Raw genomic sequence first — 23,918 nt, forward strand, 5'->3', positions numbered from 1 at the left:
TTTTCCAACAATAAAGAGCTTGTTTGTTTCCTGAGAATGCGTTTTTGGGCATCACCCCCCCCCCCCCCCCCCCCCCCCCCCCTGAATGAGACGGCGCCACAAGCTCACATAGAAAAGACTTTTATTCTCTAAAGCCACATAAAAAAAATATTGACCAATTGATGACGCCAGAGATCTAAAGGAAGTTGTAGATGCAGTGAACATTTTGTGGAATTCCTCGTCCAGTGTGAATTATTTCTTTTAAATGCGTAATAATAAATCCTGATTAAAAAAAAATAAGAAAGTGGAGGATAAAGTTAAAAACGTGAATTTATTATCAGAGGCCTTTCATCCTCTATTCCTCTTTAAACAATTCAAACCCAGCAGACAACCAGAAGAGATAAAGCCATTTTTTATTGTCTATTATCAATAATATGTTCTTTGTTGTTGTAGTTCAGGACTCTGACCGTTAGGGGGCACAATAACTGCCTCTATATTTTTTTTAAGTCAATTTGTCTGTTCTGACTAATTTTAAATCATTTTTACCGGTTTTAACTATTCTCTGATTTGTTTTAAGGCAAAGTGTATTTATAGAGCGCCATTCAAACACAGGGGCAATTCACAGTGCTTTACAAAGAAATACAAAATTAAGGAAGTACAGAAAAAAGCAAAGACATAAGAAATATATTAATAAAAGAAATACATCATAAATGTTTTAAAAAACAGCATAAAAAGAATAAATAAGGTAAGAGATTTCTTAAGATAAATCTAATAAAGGAAGTAAAATCTTTTGTATATTATTTACAAAAAAAAACAGTTACAGAGAAACAAGCAAAGACCAGTTAAAAGCAATGGAAATAGAATTCTATTAGCTTCTATTAATTTCTATTGTAATTTTCATTGTTTTTAAACTTATATTTAGGTGATTTTTAACTGTTTTAACAGTTTTTTTGATTTTCTTAACTGGATTCTGACTCACTGGTTCTGAAGTCGCTGAATGATTTTGTTTCATTTTAACGGCTATGACTAGTTTTATGGTTGTTTTACACTCTTTTTAAATATGTTTAGCTGGCATTTAGATGGTTTCCGACCAGTCCTTACTCCTTCTTACTTAAAGTGTCAGAACATGACATTTGAATAAACTCCAACAGTCCTCTGTTGGTTTAACTTGTTACATTTTGGGGTTTGCATCTGTTAGAATCCTATATTTCTGGTGCTTGTTGTCTCTTGCTGGTTGAGCTCTTGATATTGTTCTTACATTCCGAACAGAGAGCTTTAACTTCCCCCGTCGTCTTTTTATACTTTCTTTCCTCCACAGCGTTTGTGTTGCTGACAGGAAACAAGGGATGGAGCTGAATATGTATTGAATTACCAGAGAAACAAGTAGAGAAGACTGTAAATAGCTTTTTTTTTTAATGAGCGTGTTTAGTACATTGAGGAGAGTATGAGGTCATTGTACAATGTAAAAAAAAAAAAAAAAAAGCTTCAAACAATAATGGACAAACAATCCTGCTGGAGCCAAAACCTGTCGAAGGTGTGAAATCAGTGATTTAATTTAATAAGTGACTTTATTCTCAAATCTAACACTGCGTTTATTGGCTTTTGAAACATAGACATGATGACTTTTTTTTAATTTTTTTAACTCCTGTAGGACTTGTGTTTGGACTGGTTCTGTATTAAAGTGACTTTTGGACCAGTTTCATACTGGTGTTGGATTGATTGTAGGCTGACATCGACAGACTTCAGGTTCTTTGTGGGTTGTTGTTTTTAATTTTTTTTTATTGGTTCGTGAAAGTTTAAAGAAACTGCTGCCTCCAGACTCACAAACACAGTGACGTTTCTCAGCAGATTTGAGACAATTCTACACATAAACACAGGATTATTTTCATACTGATTCATCTCCCCACGCTCTGTGACGCCTCCACGGCACCAGCGTGTCTGATGAGGTGGTGAATGAGACGGACACACTCGTCTCCGTCCATCCTCTCGTCCAGCTTCCTGTGGGAGTCATGCGGCTGCGGCGCCCCCGCAGGCGGAGAGCTGTTAACGCACGCGGGCCGTCCACCGACTGACCCTCCACCGCAGCAGAACGGGTCACGTGAAAAAAAAAAACTCCCAGGGACACGTCCCTGTCTCCTCAGTCAGGGACAGACATCACACGGCCTCGCGTCCTCCTCCTCCTCCTCCTCCTCTGTCTTCTTGGTGACGAAGCAGCTGCTGTCATGGCGTGCAGACTCCCTGCAGCTGCTGCCTCCGTCTCATGGCCTGAGAGTTTGTAGAGCTGAAGTCTCCTCCTCCTCCTCCTCCTCCTCCTCCTCTTCCTCTTCCTCCTCCAGCTGCTCGTCCTCCTCTTCCTCCTCCCCGTCAGCCTTCTTGGTGAAGGCTGACGACAGCTCCTGCAGGAGCAGCTCCTGTGACGGCGTGCAGACTCCCTGCAGCTGCTGCCGTCTCCTCCTCGCAGCCTTCGAGTCTGCAGAGCTGCGCTCTTCACCTTCCGCCGCTCCTCCTCTTCCTCCCGCTGCCGCCGCGCTGCAGACCTGCTTCGCCGTCTCCACGCAGACCTTCTCTGGGGCGACGACGTGCTCCGGAGCGCCGGGTTCCAGGGGGATGCGTATTGAATCCTGGACCTCCTGGGTCTCTGCGGCGCTGCTGGACAGGAAGCTGGTCTCCAGAGATTTGAGTACCTGCAGGCCAAAGTCCCCCACCTCCTCGTAGAGCGGCTCGGGGAGGTCCGGGGACTCGGAACGCTCCTCGCACGAGTCCTGCTGGACCTTCATGGGCTGAAGAAACGACGGGGGGGAAAAAATGAGCCCCAGAAAAGTGCTGAGTCAGCGCTCACAACTTCAGATACTCACAAAGTACATGGAGAGAGTCCTTCGGTCATGGAGTTTCCTCTACAAAGGGAATGAGAACCGCAGTCAGAAATCACACGAGATCATGAAGACAAAACGTTCCGACGCGGCGTGAAGGGGGCTGCAGCACAGTTTGCGTCCGAGGCTACCATACCAGCGTCTGATTGGCTGACAGCATGCTGCTGTTGCTCTCGTCTCCCCTGATGGGGACCAGCGGCATGGTGCCGAACTTCTGCTTGGAGATGTCAGACGAAGAGTGTCGTCGGAGCAGCGGGGGGCCGGGGTCGTCGTTCTGAAAGAGAGGAGGCGGCGTCACTGCAGCTGGAGGGGTGGGGGTGGATAGGTCTGCAGCCCGGAGGAGGGGGGGGGATGGGGGGTTCCTGACCTGAGCTTTGAGGAAGCTGGTGATCCAGTCCCACAGGTCAACCTCTGAGCTGCAGCACAAGAATCTACAGGAGAAACACACACACACACACACACACACCATCAACCCTGCTGCACTACTGCTATGCCATCACACACACACACACACAACATGGAGGTGGAGGTACTTACAGCTGGTGTTTCTCTGACATGACGGTGAAGCCCCACCTGTAGCAAGACACAGGCAGAACTTAGTGCGGAACCAGCCTCCCAGCTACTCTAATCTTATCTGACCGTTGCCGTAAAAAAGGATGAAGTGAAACAGACAGGAAGTTCCGAGACAGGAAGTTCTCAGATAAACTGATATTGAGAATCTCAAAGCAACTGATTAATTTCAACTGGACTCTGTCATGTCTTTTCCAAGTGGCTTCATTGGCGCAGGAATCTCAACTCAATGTTTATGTTCACACTCATATGGTCCAGTTTTCAGATGTTTGTGCTCCTTGACTCTATTATGTTGCAACGGGTGGCGTGTGAGTGACAGAAGTATTGTGTGGGTTGTCTGCACAGCTCAATGTGGAGTCTCCTGTCTTTCCTAATGTGTACATCACAGTCCAAGAACAGGAAGTGATTCTTCCTCACGTCTTTGCTCATGAAATCTATTATTGTCCACTGAGAACAGATAATGAGTGAAAGCTCGGGTTTCGATTTTGACCAGACTTATTGACAGTTCCAAAGCAGGAAGTACCCAGACAGGACGTTCTCAAACAGGAAGCCGCCTAACAGGAAGCTCTAAAAGAGGGAGTTCTCAGACAGGAAGTTGTGAATCTGAAGCGGATCAGATGTTTTACTGCTTTAACAGCGGATGTTTCTCCACTAATCTAAACAAAGGTTTTCTGATGAGAACTCGTGACTTGCTTTCCCACATTTCCCTCGATACGTTTGACCACTGAAGGAAAGTGGCGATGGAAGTGAAACGCTTTTGCGTGGAAGCAGGCGAGGTCCAGGTATCTGCAGCCGAGCAACAGTGTCACCTGTTAGAACAACGTGTACCTGCTCGGCGCTTTCAACTTCTTCCGGATACCGATGTAGATCTTCATGGATTTCAGTGACCATTCCTTCTCTGGGCGGAGGCTCTGTGCACAAATACGTATTAATAAAAAATTTTTAAAAAAGCATCAGAATGGCTGCGTGAGGCAAGTTCAGCTCCACCAACCCTGGACCTCCACCCCACCTTCTTATCTTTGAGCAGCAGCAGCTTGTGATCTCGGATCTGGAACGTTCTCTCCTGGAACCTGGTGCCCTGCAGGAGCTTCGGAGGCTCCTCACGACACCGCAACAAGCCCACCTTCATGATCTCACTCCTGTAGGCTGAGAGGCGGGCGGAGACAGAGGGGGACGGGAGCAAAAAAGTAAAGACGGAGGCGAGACGTTGACTGTCCTCACAGGTTGGTCTCCCAGTTGGATGTGGACTTACATGTGAGGATGGTGAGACCTTCCCCTTTAGGAACCCTCTTCACCACCAGGTAGGCGGAACTCGGGTCGGCCATCTTGCACCACTGCAGCGCCTGCTCCAGGACCTTCTCTTTGGGATGCAACGGACGCTCTGAGACGACAGCAGACGGTCAGGGGTGGCTGAGTGTGTGTGTGTGTGTGTGTGTGTGTGTGTGTGTGTGTGTGTGTGCATGTGGCGCTCGCTCACCCAGCTGACCATCCTCGATCGCCTCAAACGTCATCCACACTTCTTTGTCGGATGCAGGGACGTTCCTCATGTACAGAACCTGATTGGTCAACTCCTCGGCACACATTGTGGGGGAGACCTGCGGGGGTCAGAGGTCACAGTGACGTCATCGCGAAACAATGCAGGAAGAGGGAAACGAGGTGAGCCTCAGAGGAACAACTGTACTGCCACTTGCTTCCCCCACTGGCCCGTCAGGCACCACCCACCCCCCCATAGAGAGGTCAGAGGTCAGTCAGCAGATCGGAGTGCAACCTGTCTCCTGTGTCTGCACATCAGTCCACCACTGAGGCCACTATGTTGTTATCAACAGCGACAATGAGAACATCAACAGCCTTATCAGTAACACTTATGTCAGTAACAGTCATGAATTATTCAGTGGCAGCGAGTCGCCAACAGCAACGACAGTGATTCCACATTAAACGTGAGTCAGAAACACGAATGCAGTCGGACCTACTTTGAGAGTGATGCAGCAGTCGGGTATCTTCATCTCCAGATAGACTTCAATGATCAGATCTCCAGCTTGAGAGAGCTACACAGACACACACACACAATGGTTTACCATACGAACCACATTGGAACCATTGTGTTACATCACGGGGAAGAGGAGGAGGAGGAAGAGGGGGGGTGTGACTGTACCTGAGTGTCCTTCCAGGAAGTGATGAGGCTGATCTCCAGCTCAATCTGAGTCTGATGCTCCTCGTCGATCTGAAACGGTGACGCAGGTCAGCGGCAGCGTGGGAAGGACACGCAAAAGACGACCTACCCGGAAGTTACTCACGTCGAACACTTGCAGGTAGTTGTCGATCAGATCCTCCATGATCTTCACCTCGTGCTCTCCCTTCCCGTCCGTCTGAAACAGGCTGGGGGCGAAGAGCAGCGAGAGGTTCTTGGTGCACATCTGGTTCAGGTCGGCACACTTCTGGACTCTGAGGGACAGAGGAGGATGAGGGGGAGGAGGGGAGGGTGATGAAGAACGATGATCACAGTGATGGTGATGATGATGATGGTGGTGGTGGTGGTGAGAAGTGAGCTCACCTGTACAGGTGACTGATGAGAGCAGCCAGTGTTGTGCGGTTCACTCGTGGGAGGCTGCGGATGATTTCTTTGTAACGTTCAAGCCTGGAATGCTTCGGAGAGATTTCTGAAGCGGGAGGACCGGAATCTGAATTAATTCACTTCATTTCTCAGTGTTTCTCAGCTCAGATCTCAGCGGGTCCCTCACTGGACAGATGACGTTATAATGAGTCTGCTTCATTACTGCAAACTTCTGAAGAAACTAGATCCCGAGAGAATGAACACCTGACAGAACACAACAATACCGACTGACGACCAGGACCTGACAGCAGAGAGAGAAAACCTGGTCAGGTCGATTACGACCGACAACACGAACCCAACGGCACAAACTGACGACGTTGAGACGAACCCGAACCCGACAAAACAGAGTGAAGACCAAAACCCGATCCGAAATCAAGTGGACTCACTCGCTGCCTGCTGCCACAGTGGGTGGAGGTCGGCCATGAATATGGGGTCTTCGATCTCTCTGAAGAACCTCTTGAGAACGTCGGTCACGTCTTCGATGAAGTGGTCACCGATCCGCAGTTTGACATTTCGGGCATCCTTTCGAAACTCCTCCATGAGCAGTTTGATTCTGGATTTGGCTCCGTTCTTCCTGTAGATGCCCTCGTGGCCGAGACCTGCAGGGACCAGAAGAACCGTCACGCTCAACCGGCGGGCAGTTATCGTGTGTGCGCACATCGGGAATCGTCCTCCTCTTCCTCACCATACTGAGTGATGAAGGCGATGCAGCTGTCCACGATGATGGGGATGTCGTTCCTGCTCAGCTGCTGCTCCCTCAAAGTGTTCCCTTTCCCGCCGGCCGCCCGCTGGATGTCTGCGAGCCACAGAGAAAAATCTGTCCGACAGATACCCTGCAGGTGCAGAGTCCTGACAGACCGGAACAGTCAGACCACAACCAGAACCAGAACGGGGTGTCCCCCCTACCTCACCCCCCGCCATCTTACCTTCCTTTCTCCACCAGAACCAGGACGTCCTTCTTATCCTGGTTCTCAGTTTCCGAGACGACACCTTCAACACAAACACAGACTTGTCAGAGCTCACGCAGCCCACCGCCGGATTGCATCGGTAGACCAGGTCTTGGACCTGGACTTGGGAACCAGAACCAGAACCAGGACCTGGAGCTAGACCTGGAACCTAGAACCAGGAACGGGAGCATGGAGACACTGACTGAGCTCCTGCAGGCGGTTGAGATTGATGATGTCCTCAGCCGCTCCCTCGTTGCGGGGGCAGATGAAGAGGTTGGATTTCTGCAGGACGAAGTGGGCCTCCTTCCACTGCTGGGGGTCCAGCATGGCGCGGTACCGCAGCAGGCCCACGCGCTCAAACTGACGCGTCAGCAGGCAGTGGCAGCTGAGCGGAGTGGCGGCCTGAAGGGGAGTCACGTAGATGAAACCAGGATTAGAGAAGAAGCTCCGGAATGACACTTAAAAGCCCGAGCCGAGACTGAAGTGCGGACCTTTCCGATGGCTCTGCTCCAGCTGTGCAGGTTGTCGGCCGCCTCCAAACCAAACTGATACACTTTGTCGGACCTCAAGTACAACTCGAAGGTGTAACGGAATCTGCAACACGCAAGAAACACAATACTCGAGACTCCGAGGCCACGACACGACGCTTTAGAGTCCAAACATGGCTGAAGAGAGACAAACCTGTCGATGAATCCGTGGTTGGAGGAAGAGGAGGAGGAGGAGGAGGAGGAGGAGGAGGAGGAGGAGGAAGAGGAAGAGGAGTCGGGTCGGTTGACGCCCAAACACACAATATCTTTCACGCTGATCTGCAGGCAGGGTTCAGACGACCGGTCAGCCTCATAGAGGAGCAGGGACTGATCCACTGTGCACCAGAACTTCTGGAAGTCTACAACAACACAACATTATGTTTATTACTTACAACATGGGGCCCCAAACTATGTGAACATGATTCGATTTGAGATATGTAGTAGCACTCAGACAAGTCAGAGAGTGTTCTCCCCGTGTGGTATTATTAACATCATAAGCTCGGAGGTGGAAAACCGTAAATAACTGTATTATCAGAGAGTCTTTAACTGTAACTGTGTGACTGACGTATAATAGGACACAGTGTTTTCATCTATTCAGCTCATCTCTTATAGAACAAGCTCCAGCTTTCCTTCCTCGGCTCAGCTGATGGACTGATGGAAGTTTATGCAAGTGAACAATATAACATGATGTCACAGAGAAGCAGCAGCCATGGGGGTGAAAATGAAATGGAACTTTAAGAGCAACCAAGTGATTCAAGGTCCAGAGTGAATTCTGCCTCCTCGGTATTCAGCAGTAATATGAACAAAAAAACCTGTAAATGTATGTTTTTTTTTTTACTGTCTAAGAGTTTGGTGTGGTTGAGAAAGTCACTGGTAAGTCTCCTCCTACCTTCCCGGGTTCTTCTGGACAGAGTCCCTCTGCTGGCGGAGCTGGACTTGTAGAGGAAGCCGGAGTGAAGGACAGGCTGCATGATCTCATCGTAAACACTGGGATCTGAGGACAGCGGCAGAAAGTCAGCCAAGGGCGTAATCACCTGGCGTTTGAACAATCAAAGAGGCGCAATGAGAGGAACACGGTAATAACACAATACTCTTCATTGAGATCAGAAAACAGTAACCAGACACATCTTCCAGGGAGAACAGAGCAGACAACAGCAGATTAAACACAGCTACAGACGGGAATTAGACTTCTGGTTCTACAGATCATATAAGGATTAAACTTAGGTTCTGCAGATTTCAGCTTACAGGTAATTACAGCTGAGTAAAGTCGAGTTCAGTAAATCACCTGATATGTCGTGGGAATCCAGCTGGTGGGTCTGTTGCTGCTGGCAGCCGTTTGAACCGTCGGCGAGTCGCGCTGACTCAGCTTCCGAAAAGATCTGAGTCACGGTTTTCAGGAGCGTTTGTTCAGAGACTGCCGCGCACAAGACCTGCAGGACAGACGTACGGGAGACGTCAACCAGCGAATCGATGACAGACCCCGACAAAGAAGCTTGCGACTTGCGAGGAGACGTTTGAGGCACCTTGAGCAGCTCCTCCTGGCTGCCGAACGTCGGGTGAGGGAGGCGAAATCGACCCTCCCTGTACTTCTGGGTTATGAAGTCTCTCCTCAGCTCGGGTGAGGCGTCGCAGTCCAACTCGTCTGCCGGCGTCACGCGAGCGGCCCAGAAGTCATTGGCCCGGTCGTTTCCAACCATGATGAAGAGCTGAGGAAGGAACGAGACAAACAGATGTGTCTCTGGGGGAACGGGGGGTCGTCATGATGAAGACGGGCGGCTCCTCAACTCACCTGGACGATCTCGTTACTCCAAACACTCGTGTCAAGTTTCAAACTCTGAACTTTGGAAACCATTGAGCCCAAGCCTCTGTGCTGCCCTGAACACACACACACACACACACTGTATTAATTTGAGGTAACCTGGTGTAAGATGAGTCCGCGGTTGGTCTCATGTCTGTGGGCAGTGGTGGTTCGGGTCGGTTCTCGTTGTACCTGCACAGTTCTTGCAGAGGACCACGCACAGATTGATGGAGGCCCAGTCTGGGTTTGGGGCCTTGCAGTCGGCACATGACCGGTTTGATCGGTTCGACCAGATCTTCTCCGCCACCTCGTAATCCGACAGCGTCTCGGCGATGGCTTCCTGAAGCGCCTCCATCCAGTCCCGCTTCTCGCGGTCTGAGTCGGCCGTGAAGCTGAGGTTGGCGGAGAACGGCGAGGCGGACGTGAGGAGGTGGGACACAGAAAACAAGAACATGGAGCACAGGATTGTAGACAGGAAGAGGCGTGGCGCAGTGTCCGGAGGGGGATTTTTCTACCTGAAGCTCTTGTACGGTGTGATGAGGTCAAAGCTGCGGTGTTTCCCGTCTCGAATCGTTGCTCCTCTTGCTTCAATCACTGTCATACCAATTCCGTTTCGGAAACACTGTGGATACACATACATTTGCTTATTCAAATCTCACTTGATCTGAGCTTTTCTTGGCTGTAACCTACTACATCTATAATTCCCCTCACCTGTTCCCACCTGCTGTTTTTGGCTGCTCTCAGTTGTTCCCACCTATTCCTAGTTATTAGGTTCTGTTTGGATCAGTTCCTATCCTCCGCTATTCCCACCCGTTCTGTTTATATCCTCACCTGTTCTCACCTGTTCATTCTTGTGCAGCCAGATCTGGTCGGTGTTGATGGCGGCGTACACCTTGGATTTGATTCCTTTCAGTTCCAGCGGTCCGTGTTTCTGGCAGTGCGGTCCGGGTCCGAAACGCCGGCGTCCGAACACCAGCTGCTCCCGGACATGTTCCTGCAGCGTGGACACCCAGCGCCGCCTCAGCACTGCCACATAGGACACATATAATATAGTAGAATATAGCATAATACCAATACTATCGACGTGTCTGGCACATCCCAACTACCTTCATTATCCGTCCGGAACACGAAAATCCGGTGGCTGGTCACCAGTTCAAACTTGTTGTCTTTGGCTGGACGAGCCATCTGAATAGCAGCCAGTGGGACGACTCCTTTGGGGTAGACGTCCTGGAAGACGCCAGATACGGGTGAGAGGCCTGACGGTGGAGCTCAGCGTAGATTAGCGGCGGGGGAGGCTGCCTACCTTCTCACTGCCGAAGTACATCAGGTTCTTCCCGTCGAACTTCACAAAGCGCTTTTGGAAAACATAGTTCCTGAGAGATAAAGAAAAAAAAATCAGACCTACAGGAGTAAATGTGACCACAGATGACACAGCTGGTCGGTGAACACAGACAGATTGAGCTCTGATGGAAAGAGTTAAAGGAAAAGCCACCAGAAGAAAAAAACAGAAACACACCGAGAGAAAGAGGAGGAGGAGGAGGAGGAGGAAGAGGAGAGAACGATGATGAGGCAGCTCCTCAGGAGGGAGGAGATACAGGGAGGAGCAGAGAGGAAGAGGCGCAGCAGAGCAGCATGCCCTGACCTCTGATGCCTGACCAACACACAAGCAGACGTTAAAACCCGCGAAAGTTAAAGTGGTCCAGGTGCCTCCGACCGGGTCTCCGAATCAAACGCACCCCTGGGGAGACAACTTGTCCAGCCACCCGCTGATGATGGGGGGCGCTCGCTCCGTCAGGGACGTGTAGCTGGCATACGGGGAAATGGTCAGGTCGTCCTCAGCCTCGGGTGAGGAGACGTGAGGCGGCAGGAGGTGACCGCGGAGAGGGGGCGGAGCCTCCCCCAGAGTGCTGTAACCCAGAGAATCTCCGGAAAGCAAAGCATGGGACAGACGCTTCGTCCAGGACTGCTTCTGAGACCTGAAGGTCAAAAACACACCAGATCAAACAAGGCCTCGGTCATTGGTTCTGTAATTCCCACTCAGTGTATTTTTTTACCCATGATCCTCAGTGTGTTTGTCCTCGATCCCCCTCAGCTCCTGTCCATCTGATTTGAGTCTCTCCATCTGCAGATAGAAGACTTTTGTTCGAGGTGTCTTGTGTTGAGCGACGAGCGGGAAGGAAACGGTGTTGAGTGAAGAAAAATGGCAGCCGGTTTTCCGTCTCACCTCACTGACATTCGGCGGCCGTCGGCTCTGGAAAACCGTTTCACAGTATGGACTGATCTCCTCCTCTGGATCCTCAGTCGACTCTGCTTAACAGGACAAACCCACAATAAGACTGATCCTGCTCCTTGTTCGGATGAAAATCATTTGAGGACACTTGAGCTTTTAAAACTGATTTACTAACAGATTGTATTTCACGTTTCTGTATTTCTATTAAAAAAACCTTCAAATAGCTTCAGGTACGTCAGAGAGTTTGGACTCACCTCTTGCTGATCCTGAAGAGGTGTTACTTAAAGTGCTGCCACTGAAAACACACACGTTAGTGATCAGTAACAAAAAAAAAAAAGGAATACTGCAGGATTTAAACAACAGAGCTCAGTCATAGACCAGGTCTGACATCCTCACTTCCTCCCCTTGTGGTCGAGGTCAGAGACCAGAGGTTCAGGACAACAGGCCGAACATTTTTACGTAAAACCAACCTGTTTCTTTCGAGGTTCCGGTCTGGGGTCTGTCTTGGAGGCGTTGGAGGCGCTGACTTCTGATTGCAGTAACTCCGATGACCACTGGGACCAACGGTGCTGGGTAAGGTACCCCAGTAGATGTCGTTAGAGACCATCTCCATTGCCCCGGGCCCATGAGAGTTCCCGGGAGAGGATGCAGGAAGGGAGGTCAGCGGGGAAACAGCTGGGTTCTGCTCGGCGCGTACAGGTGGAGAAGCGGGTGGGGATTCCTGTGACGAAGCTGGGGTGGCCCTGCGGTTCAGGCGTGGGGGAACAGGAGGCAACAGGCCTCCGGTGTCAGCCAGAGAGGGGCTGCACGTGGTCCTCGTCCTTCCGGCCCGACTTGGCGGTCGACAGCCAGAGAGCTCATTAGACGCAGACGTCTTCCCAGGGGTCAGGTCCTCCAGCACCGTGAAACCGATGGATTCCTGGGACAGTCTCCGTTGAGCTGCTGGCTCTGGCATGGGGCAAAAGTGGACCGGTGTGGTTCGACGGCGGTTGAAGACGGTTCTGGGTTTGGGGACCGGTTTCACCGGCGCTCGACCGGCGTCGGAGTTTGTCAACATGGCGGAGAGGTTTGGCACCGAGCTGTTTCGGAACGCCTCGAAGTCGACTGGCCCCGCGCCGCTGCGCCCTTGGTCCGAAGAACAAACCGACTGACAACGGCCGCGGGGGCGATCTCCTTTCTGGTCGGCCCTCTGACCCTCTGTCCTCTGGAGATAACTGACCAATCGCAGGATCCTCTTTCGATGTCCGGTGGCGGTCACTCCCAAACTGACCAACGCGTCATGATCTAAGTGAGTGAAGTCTCGGGCCAAAACCAGACTGGCTCGACGGAACGTGTCTAAGTACCTGTCAGGAACAGACACACATGTCGTCATTCTGGTGGCATTAGAAGATGATGATTTAACGACTCAAAACTTCTAAACAGGACAATTGTCAGGTCGTCACGTCATCAGCTTGTTGGTCAGTCTGCAGCCTGCAGGTCCACGTTGAAGGTATCGGTGTGTGTGTGTTTCACCTCTCCAGATGGATCGCTGCCAGAAATGTCTCAACCGGCGTGCTTCCATCCAGCGAGGCCATGACAACCAACATGGAGTCTGGATCGGGATTCCCTGCCCGTGGACACGTTGGCCATCACTGACCTAGAGCGGGGACAGCGGACACACGTCCATCTGCAGGACAAAAGAGACAAACGGGAAGGTTACTGACCAACCGCCGCTGGCAGCAAAATTAATTCGACAACCATCGTCCTCTGTATTGACCAGAAACACAGGAATCCCAAGGATGAGGTGACGAACCATGAAGCAGGAAGGAATTCTTCATAAGAATTCACCCAGGGGGGCCCGAATTCGTCTTCTGTTCTGTCTTCGGCCGAACCTTCAAAGTAGAGAGTGTGTCAGCCTCCCAAACCGAAACTGAATTCTACTGTCAGAAAACCCAGGAACCTCCAGTAAGCAGCACTCTGATCTCAGTTTTTCTATTTTAGCTGGAGATTTCACACTTTCTTTCCGAGTGGCCAAAAATACAGCCATATTACGATGCACAAATACTATAACACTACCTCAATACTACAACACACCACATTAGTGAAACACACATGACTTTAACACACTACATTACTGTATGTTTCTTTCTCTCTCTCTCTCTCGCTCTGTTAATTGTTTTGTGAGTTGTTGTCCACCTGCAGTATTCAAGTAGGTCATCACCATCGGCTTTTAGTTCTCTGAACAAAAGAGCTCTGCAGATATCCTGTTCTTTTTTCCCCTCTTGTGTTTCTTGTTTTTTGTGTAAAAAAAAAAAAAAAAAAGGTTTGTGGATCAGGTGAATTTGCTCCACCCTTTTTCATTTTTAATTCACGAAAGCTCTTTTCTGTCAAAAACACTGAGTGACTGGTTGGTGCTGGTGGTTTGTGTTGCACATTAGACCTAAAAGTCTGGCTTTTTTTGTTTTCTACTTCTGTTTTTACTATAGTCTAGGCCAGAGGTTTCTAACACGGGGCCTGTTTTTTTTTAAAACTTCTATTTATTTGGCATAACTGAAGCATCCATTTTGTATGTCTTTGTACAAATAAAACAAGTTTTTCCCCACAACCACTTTGTCTCCTTGATTTTTTTTTTCTGTTTTCAACAAGGGATCATAACAATTAATATGACACAATAGATAACTACTAAATAGTTACTCTGTACTGCACTACCTTGAAACATTGTACTGTCAAAATACATTGTGATAACTTAAAGCAACACAGACAGTCAAACAGCCACACACACACTTAAGGGCAACTTAAGGTCAACAGTGAATCTGGCGTGCGCATTTCCGTGACCTTCTCCCGACGAGGCAAGAGCTGCAATCACAACACGCAGCCTGTACAATGATAACACGTCACACTGATGGAAAACATTGAGTTACAATCACACACTGTACATTAATCACACACTGTACATTAATACACAAGTTATTACACTGTCTTAAAGCACTGCCTTACAATAATACAAAGTGCTGTCATAGCACAGGCGCCACTGCGTCCTCATAATACACAACACTACTAAAACACACAACTTTAATATAACACGACAGTGGCGTGACAAATTAGGCAAAATGTGAGAAACTGCAAGCGAGTGGTTGGACCTGACGACGTAACAACGAAGAATATTGGCCACGGTAACAATGACGCTCACACAGTGAAGTACACACTCTCACACAGTGAAGTACATACACTGACACACTCACACAGTGAAGTACACACTCTCACACAGTGAAGTACACACTCTGACACACTCACACACTGAAGTACACACACTCACACAGTGAAGTACACACACTGACACACTCTCACACAGTGAAGCACACACTCTGACATACGCACACACACACACACACACACACACACACACACACACACACACACACACACACACACACACACACACACACAGTGAAGTACACACACTGACACACACACACACAGTGAAGTACACACGCTCACACAGTGAAGTACACACACTGACACACTCTCACACAGAAGTACACACACTGATACACACATAACAGTGAAGTACACACACTGACACACTCTCACACAGTGAAGTACACACACTGACACACACACACACACACACACACACACAGTGAAGTACACACGCTGACACACTCTCACACAGTGAAGTACACACGCTGACACACTCTCACACAGTGAAGTACACACACTGACACACACACACACACACACACAGACACTCACACACTGCAGCAGGAAAACAAAGCCTGAGGATGTGAGTCACGGCAGCTTCCTCCTCCACACAGAAACATCTGATTCCAGAGCAGCAGGAAGAACTTCTGTACCAGACGCTCCTGACGAACACCTCCAGTAGCACAATGCTGCAGAGTGTTGGCGCGTGCATACTCGTACCGACACACGCCTACAAATATGAAGCACCTTCAATCAACAGCTCTCAGTTCAGAATGAAAATTTAAATTCTTAAAAGTGTAAAATAATATTAATAATTTTGTTTTGCAGAGTGTCCTTAATGAAAAGGAGGAGGCAGGATATGGGTGGAGGAGGTGGAGCTGAGGAAGCGACTCCTCCCATCTGACTTCCACTCATAAACATCCAGAGATGATTCAGAAAAAAAAAGAAGAAAAAAAAAACACCTGACACACGCTGTTAAAATGATCATTACTATCAATTATTGTCAGCACAATCGTTACTATAGTTCCTCATTTAGCGGACATCCACAGTCCAGGATTATCTTGAAGCGGCTCGTTCCGACCAATCACAGCGCGGCATGATTCACCACAGATGAGCACAGCATCATATGAAGCACAAGTACGGGATTGTAATCAGATTTTCAAAAAGACAGTAGGAGTTCAAAGAGGGAACCTCACACTGTACTGTATGTAAATTAGTACCAGTAAATAGAAAATCTATGATTATATCTGTTGATATCAGTGAAGGAACAAACATAAAACCACAGTACAAAGTGCTCAGACTCACTATAAATGTCAATCTTGTATCCCTGCTTTGATTTTTTGGTAGATTTACTATAATGTAATACAATGACGCTCGCGAGAGAAACAACTCAGCCTCTAACAATGTGTGAATCTGTTATTGATTCCCTCTTCGCGCTTAATCCTTTTCCCCGAACACCAAACACACCCTTTCCTCTCCTCCCTCCCCCGTCTTCCCCCAGAGTCTCACATTCCTCTTCATCCCGCCTTAATCCTCTTTCTTCTTCTTCTTCTTCTTCTTCTTCTCCAAACACCATCACACACACCTGTTCCACCCCCCCACAGTCTGCAGCGCTCACGCTAAAGTCCAAACACTATGCACCCTCCCACAGTACAAACTTGCCGACAGTCTGCACCCACAAAAGTCTGCAGACGTTCTCACAGTACAGACCCCCATAGCGCAGGCTGTCCCAGCAAGCGGTCCCCCCATAGTCGGCGGACCGTCCACACAGTTAAGACTCAACAACAATCTGCACACTCAACAGGCTGCATTCTAACAGGAAAGTCCAGACCCCAACCCCCCCCCCCCAATGAACAAATACCCCCATAGTCTGCAAGACTCCCCCCACAGTACCTAGAAGACTCTACAGTGCAGAAGCGTCCACACAGCAAGACTCGCCCCCAACATGAAGACTTCCACCTTCCTTCACACTGTGCACACACACACACATGGATATACTCCTTGCCATACACACACAGAGAGAAAGGGGGGTTGGGGGGGGCAGAACAACAACAGAGAGGCTTTATTGAGGCATACAGAAGGCTGATTGTTCCTGGTCCCAGACTGTAACCACAGTGAGGAGCGGAGAGGAGCAGAGAGGAGCAGCAACGTTTCAAAGTCTCTCTATTCCCCATTTGACGGAACAGAAAAACAATAAAAAAAAAAAAACTCACGTCACAATCAAGTAACTAAGTACTTTCCAACAAAAAATCTTAAAATCAGATCAGATAACCCCCCCCAGAACACAACGCTGCCACCGTGACGGAGAAAGATTCCTCCATCCTGAACTCAAGCCTGCAGAAGCTCCACTCAGTCCAGAAGGTCAAAGGTCTTGCTCAATTTTTTATTTTTTTTATTTTTCCACTCAAATATAAACAAAATGGAAGAATAAACTCCCAAACATGTCACGCATGAGGAAACGCAGGACGTCGGGACAAACATGTGCGTTAGCGACACGCCCCTCTTCAACGCCAAGACGCCGGCAGTGGCGCCGCGCGTCGTCCAACCTCAACTCTTCTTAACCCCGCCAGGGAGCACAAAGGTCACGACCTCCAATGATGCAAAGCCTCGATTTTTTTTTTTGGCTGATGGTTTCAGAATAAAAGTGTTTTGACTCACGGGGCCGCCAGGTTGAGGAGACCTGAGCAGCAGAAGAGTGTCCGTCCACTCTGGTCTGCTCATTTTTTTTTGACCATTTTGACCGAGGAAACACGGCTGGGATCACGACCACGGACCCAGAACTGACCGAACCAGGAAAAGTCGAGGACGACCCTCTGGAATTCTTCCAGAACTCAGGCCCTCAGGGCAGCAACTACTTCCACCTGAGATAGCAGAGGACACACTTCCTCCCAGGCCAGTTGTTGGTTTTTTTTTTTTTTTTTTTAGTGTGAGAAGCAGTGCAGAAAGAAATACTTAAGCACATAGAGGAGAAAATATTAAGAGCAGGTCAGGAGTAGCAAAGAGCCCAAAAGAAAAGTTTTCAATACAGTTTATTAGACTAATTGCGGGATCTGATATATAAACAATGGCCATAATAATCAGAATTAGACACTTTAATTCCTCTAAGCAACTTTTTTCAATCTCTCTGACCCTTTAATACACACACATACAAACACACGCCTGTATCTCATTGACATTTTAATAATATTCATGATCATCGCTCAGTCTGGCTTTTTACTGGCTGCCAACAACCGACATCACTTCCACATTTATGCGTGAATGTTTCCCACTGCCGGTTATTACGCGCTAACTGAAATATCTCCTTGGCAGAGCCGGACAGAAAATGTTCAACTTTCTTAATTCTGAATATCAAGACTCGGTTGCTGAGGAAGAACATGCAGCTCGAACTGGGATGTGGAAATAACATTTGGCTCATCATCATTTAAAAAAAGAAACCAAAAAAAACCCAACATGAAATAGGACTTCCGTTTCTCTGCGGTCACTTAAGTTACTGAGAAACCGGCTGTAATCCTGAGTAACTGTAATCCTGAGTAACTTTATCTGAGGCTAAGTTTAACTGAGCGGGAACTGTGAATGTGTGGCGCGCGCGCACACACGCACGCGCATAGTCTGATAATCAATTAATTTAATTAATTAATTAAACTAAAAAAAAAAAAAGAAACTACTTTAACAAACTGTCGCATCAACCAGCTGATGACTGTGGGAACTGATCCGAACTGATCCGAAATGATCCGTGACGACAATCTGGACCAGATCCAGCCAAACACATGAACCAGTCTCACCTCTGGTCCTGGTCCTGGTCCTGGTCCTGGTCTTGGTCCTGGTCTGCCCCGGGTCGAGTCTCTCGGTGCGGACTGAGAGGAGGACCGGCCGCCTGGGAGGAGAAACTCGGACACAACAAGTCGAACAGGACGAGAGCGGCTGCAGCTTCCGGACTCTTTCACAATAAAACCAACATCAGACAGGAAGTTGCACACTTGATGGTGCGCCGGTTCGATTCCGGACAGGATCGACACGGCACGATGTTCCCCTGCCCGCTTGGACTCGTGTGAATTTTATAACGCATGCGCAGTAGCAGGTTTGAACGTGTGGAGTTTGTTTATTTGTAAACAAGAAGGGACTATTTGTTTCTTTCTTGTTTTTCTCTCTGTGGTTTTAATCAGCTGTCGGTCTGTGTTTTTACTTGACGGATGGTGATGAAGATGATGATTGCTGTGATGAAGATGATAATGATGGTAGTGGTGAATGTTGTCATGGAGATGCAGGTTATAATGATGATGATGATGATGGAAATGCTGAACATTGTGGTGATGAAGATGACAATGATGATGGTTGTGATAATGGAGATCGTGGTGACGATGAAGGTGGCGATGAAGACAGGAATGATGATGATGATGGTGGTGAAAATCATAATGAAGCTGCAGATGATGATGAGGATGATGAGGATGGCTCTGATGATGATGGTGATGCTGAAGAGTGTAGGGATGAAGATGACCATGATGATGGTGCTGGTGGTGAAGATTTTGATGAAGCTGCTGGTGATGGCGATGATGAAGGTGGTTCTCATGATGATGATGATGATGATGACGCTGAAGATTGTAGTGATGAGGATGATGATGATGATGATGGTGAAAATCATAATGAATGAGACCAACGGTGAAAATGACGGTGAAGCTTCAGAAGAAGACTGTGCCGATGATGATGATGGTAATGGAGATTGGCAGTGATGAAGATGCTGCACCTCCCGTGGGGTGTTGGGGCAGCTCGGGGAGGACGTCCTGTAAGAAGCTGCAGTTTCCTTCTTCACAATAAGAGCGGAAACAGGAAGTCCCTGAAACAATAAGAGGCCAGAAGATCCGGATAGGCAGCGCATTCCTCGCCCGCCCAACACGTCCTCTTCGGCACACACACACACACACACACACACACACACACACACACACACACACACACACACACGCTAAAACAACAGATTACACGTGAGCCTTGTTCAGTTACTGACTTTTATTTATTAGTTGGACAGCATGAATGAATGAATGAATCAGAGAAGCCCCGCCCACCCTGACATTCACACCAAAAAGTCACAATTTGATCGATTTTTTTTCCATAAAGTGTAAAAAAAAACAACCAAAAAACCCAAAGAATCTACAAGCTGAGCTTTGATTGGTTTTTCCAGACGAGTGGGCGGAGTCCTGAGATTCTGCGTTGCCATGGAAACGGGGACGCTGGGCTCACTTCATCGGAGAAAAGGAACATGGGAACATGAGCCGAGCCGTCTGAGAGTCCAGGTGCCTCACGCTCTCCCTCACTGGGACACGAACACAGGTGAAGGGGCGGTCATTCAACTTGAAAGAAGTGTGTGTGTGTGTGTGTGTGTGTCTGTGTGTGTGTGTGTGTGCGCGTGTGTGTGTGTGTGAAGTTGTGCGACGTCCGCCTCACCTGCGGCGACCACCCTGGCGTCGGTGTGAGCTTTGTGCCGGAGCTCCGCCCGCCGGTCGGCGCTCTCGAACCACCAGAGGGCGTGAACTGAGACACAGGAAGTGACATTATCTTTAACGTGCAGCGGCATCGTCTGAATGAAATGGGGGGGGGGGCGGAGTCATTTCCTACCCGTGTTCATCGTTCCGAACTCGTTGTGGAAGGCCCCCAGCAGCTTGCCGTACCCCGCCGCGTTGTGGGCGGTGACGGCGGCCTGGAAGGAGTCGCCCCAGACGGCCGGACCTCCGGGACGCATCTGGAACGAGACGAGCTCGAAGGCGCCTGGGGGGGGGAAAGACGACGGTCTGTGGTCAGGACCCGCTGGTGGGGGGGGGGCTGTCACTGTCGGGGGGGCGGGGCTTACCGCCGTCCTGCGGCGGCCTCTGGAGGGAACACCAGGGGACCGGGTACGTCACGGCGTTGTCCTGAGACGTCAGCATGGGGATGGCCTTGGAGAGGTACTCCGAGATCCAAGACGGGTCCCGGGCCAGAGCGGCGCGGACCCCCGCCCGCTGCGAGAAGCTGTCTGCGTAGCGGGGGATTCGGTTTAAATGTTAGCCCCAGTAACGTGCAGAAGAAATGTCTTACCGTACCACAGAAGAAGAAGAAGAAGAAGCAGGAGGGTGTCCTCACCGTACTTCCAGATGTGGAAGACCCGGGGATTCGGTTTAAATGTTAGCCTCGGTAACATGCAGAAGAAATGTCTTACCGTACCACAGAAGAAGAAGAAGAAGAAGAAGAAGAAGGAGAAGAGCGTCCTCACCGTACTTCCAGATGTGGAAGACCTGGTTCAGGCCTCCGTACTCCACGCTCCAGTAGCCCAGCAGCTCGGAGTGAGCCGTGCGCAGGTGGATCTTCTCGTCGGTCAGCTTGAGGAAGGCGGAGGTCTGGTCGGGGCGGATGCTGTAGGTGCGGAACTCATAGAAGGTGGAATGTTGCTGCTGCGGGCCGGAGGCGAAGCCGGCTCGAGGCTGCTCCCTGGAGGACGGGAGGACGCCAGCCTGACCGGGGACAGTCGCAACAGCTGGATCAGGAACAGCGAGCCAATCGGGGTGGCTGAGTTATACGATGAAAGACTCTTTTGTTTCTATGAGGAGACGTAATCTCCACTGGAGTGATGAAATAAAGTACAAACTAGCAGCTGACTAATTGACAGGGAGCTTTTAACAAAATAAAATGCATTTCTGACGAATGACAGGAAAGTCTTATATCAGAGGTCTGCAACCTGCAGCCACAAGTGGCCTGTTGGGCCTTTTGTAGTGGTTTCCTGAAGCTTTCACAATATATATATATATACAAATTTATCCCATTAAAAGGCCTCTTAACTTTCATCTCGGCTAAAAGAGAACTAACAAAACACAATAACTTCATTCAATGTTTAAAATGTGAAAAAATAGTTGAAATCAGAAGAAATTGGAAAAAAAACTGCTTGGAAAAACTAAAATGACAAAAATGTCTACAAGGAAGAGATGTAAAAAAACAACAAAACCCTGTAAATGGTTAAAAAAGCCCAAAGTGCTATACCTGGGTACAAAAAAGAATAAACTGTAATTGAAACTTCATAAATCCAACCTGAGGTACAGTTTTTGTATCAAAACAATAACTGAAACTTTATAAGCGGTTAAACCTGTTCTGTGGTTTCCAGTTAAATTTGATTTGGTGGAAAGTAAAAAAACAAAACACAAAAACGTGCTGTAACAGCGCCATCTGGAGGTCAGACGTGGATAACTCCTCCAAGCTTTATACTGCCTAATAAATCCATTATGATGGTGTAATGTGATTACATGTGGGAACTATTGGACATTATATTACATATGGATGAACTCCAGCGGCACATTTCCAGTCCTCTGCTGCCCCCTGCCGGATTCTACGAACAACTGCACATCTTTCTGTGTTTAGGGGTGGGAGTGGGGGGTCATTCTGAGGTTAGATCAGGTCAGGCTTGAAGAACGAAAACTGGGGTTAGGGTTAGTGGGGGGGATGTGTGTTCTAGTGTGTGTTCATGGTGTGTTCAGGGTCCTCTTTGTGGGGCCCCTCGCCTGGTTAATGTTAAACTCCAGGGTCCAGTCCAAAGATCAGCAACACAAACGGGTGACATTAGAAAGACCCCACGGTCAAAAGCAGAACCAGAACCAGAACCAGAACCAGAACCAGAACCTGGTGCGGATGAATGAGTAAAAAAAAAAAAAAAAATTCAAGTGCAAAGTGTTGAAACCCCAGAAGCCGCGGCTTGTAGTTCCAGTGCAGCTGCAGGGAAAATCAATGGGTTCTAGGCCTTGGACCGACTCAGGTGCTGGCCCGGTTTCAGGTCCGGGTCTGGTTCCGGTTCGGTCTCAGGTGGACTCACCTCAGCGGCGGCGGGAGCGCGCAGGAGCGCGGCGGGTCTCAGTGCGCAGCGCAACTTCAACATGACGCCGAGCGAGGGGAGACAACTTGCAGGACAGGACTGCACGCGGAGATCCTCTGTGGCGAGACGTGTCACTCCGCACCGGGAGTCAGGACGCGCACGTAGACCTACCGTAAAGTTGGTAATAGAAGAGCACCGCCTAACAGAAGAGCAACCCCCTTTTCCAAAGACAAAGCGAGCGAGGAAAGAACAAACCTCACCTTAAATGGTGCATTCTAATGCGTTGTGGGCAACTAAATACTGCACTGTATTACTAAATTGTGTGCGTGTGTGTGTGTGTATATAATGCATACAAAGATGTTTACGATATAAATACTGAATACAATTTGGATTCAGGGGCCACATACAGTCCAGTTTCATCTTGAGTGGGTCGAACCAGTAAAATATTGCCATAATAACCTTTAAAATCAACACCTGAAAGTTTTTCTTTGTTATGGTGCACAGTGTACGTGATGAAATTGCCTGTAATTTTGCAAGATCAAACCATGAGAACTGAAAATGGCTACAGTCTCAACATAAAGTCAGTTATAACGAAAACATTCTGGTGCAAAGTACGGTGACATGAGATCGGCCACGTTCAGTCTCTACACACACGGGAAGTTCCAGCGAACAACCAGAGCCTTGGTGCTTTGAGGCATAACTTTAAATTTAAAAGGTTTCTTTGTCATGGCGCAGAATACACATGATGATAAAAATGTCAACACGTGTGTATAAAATTAAACGATTACTGTTATTAACAGTTACTACAATCTCAACATGAAACCAATTTTGATGAAACCTGCAGCAAAATACACTAAAATGTCCACAAATCTTCTATAACTATTGCCTCACACATGCCTTATACTACAGCGAGGTAGCTGTCCACCTCATAGTTTACGTACTGCATGGAAATGCATAATTACTGTAAATAATGATTTTTAATACATGCTATATTTCTGTAGATTTTGAAATTCTAAGTGTTTTTATCTATCTATCTATTGGAGCCTCTTTTAGACCGGGTTTGGGACACTGGCCTTATGTTTGATACCCCCAGCTTTACTCTAGTCTTCGTTTTTTCACGCAGAGGGACACCTCCTGTCACTTATTTATAACGTGTGACGTCACGATTTTGAAAACGTTTTGTGTCGTCGCTGACCAACATTTTATCGACTACTTTTATCTAACATCACGTTATGTGAAACATCTGTGTGCGTCAAGTGGGGGTACTCTTAAAAACATTTCTTAAAAAAAAATAAAATTATAATGACTAATGTGTCGTCACATCCGGTGCGGAAGTTGTGACCAGGGTTGCGTGCTCCCGCGTCCGTCGCGGTTGTTGTGG

At 48.5% G+C, this 23,918-nt stretch overlaps 2 protein-coding genes across 2 annotated transcripts; both read right to left on the reverse strand.

Moving 5' to 3' along the window:
- Window positions 1–104: 104 nt before the first annotated feature.
- arap3 (ArfGAP with RhoGAP domain, ankyrin repeat and PH domain 3) lies at window positions 105–18,557 on the reverse strand. Its single transcript, XM_080502263.1, has 36 exons — window positions 18,495–18,557; window positions 13,325–13,403; window positions 13,045–13,198; window positions 12,003–12,875; window positions 11,787–11,827; window positions 11,527–11,609; window positions 11,357–11,424; window positions 11,039–11,278; window positions 10,606–10,675; window positions 10,409–10,529; window positions 10,144–10,328; window positions 9,818–9,924; window positions 9,495–9,694; window positions 9,294–9,379; window positions 9,028–9,210; window positions 8,790–8,934; window positions 8,394–8,498; window positions 7,659–7,863; window positions 7,469–7,571; window positions 7,181–7,379; window positions 6,957–7,020; window positions 6,716–6,879; window positions 6,417–6,629; window positions 5,971–6,076; window positions 5,714–5,861; window positions 5,572–5,640; window positions 5,390–5,464; window positions 4,897–5,014; window positions 4,672–4,800; window positions 4,429–4,565; window positions 4,248–4,330; window positions 3,387–3,422; window positions 3,217–3,280; window positions 2,986–3,123; window positions 2,835–2,873; window positions 105–2,759 (listed from the first exon to the last, which is right to left on the reverse strand). Exons 3-36 carry the CDS (start codon window positions 13,116–13,118, stop codon window positions 2,238–2,240), a joined length of 5,193 nt encoding a protein of 1,730 aa, XP_080358389.1. The 5' UTR covers window positions 13,119–13,198; window positions 13,325–13,403; window positions 18,495–18,557; the 3' UTR covers window positions 105–2,237.
- Window positions 18,558–19,715: 1,158 nt separating this feature from the next.
- Window positions 19,716–22,649, reverse strand: nipsnap3a (nipsnap homolog 3A (C. elegans)). Its single transcript, XM_080502283.1, has 6 exons — window positions 22,538–22,649; window positions 20,954–21,191; window positions 20,555–20,716; window positions 20,323–20,472; window positions 20,152–20,238; window positions 19,716–20,020 (listed from the first exon to the last, which is right to left on the reverse strand). The coding sequence occupies exons 1-6, from the start codon at window positions 22,598–22,600 to the stop codon at window positions 19,944–19,946; spliced, it is 777 nt and encodes a 258-aa protein (XP_080358409.1). The 5' UTR covers window positions 22,601–22,649; the 3' UTR covers window positions 19,716–19,943.
- Window positions 22,650–23,918: the final 1,269 nt, after the last annotated feature.

This window comes from Blennius ocellaris, assembly GCF_963422515.1.
Source record: "Blennius ocellaris genome assembly, chromosome: 9".
In the NCBI taxonomy this organism is placed as follows: Eukaryota; Metazoa; Chordata; class Actinopteri; order Blenniiformes; family Blenniidae; genus Blennius; species Blennius ocellaris.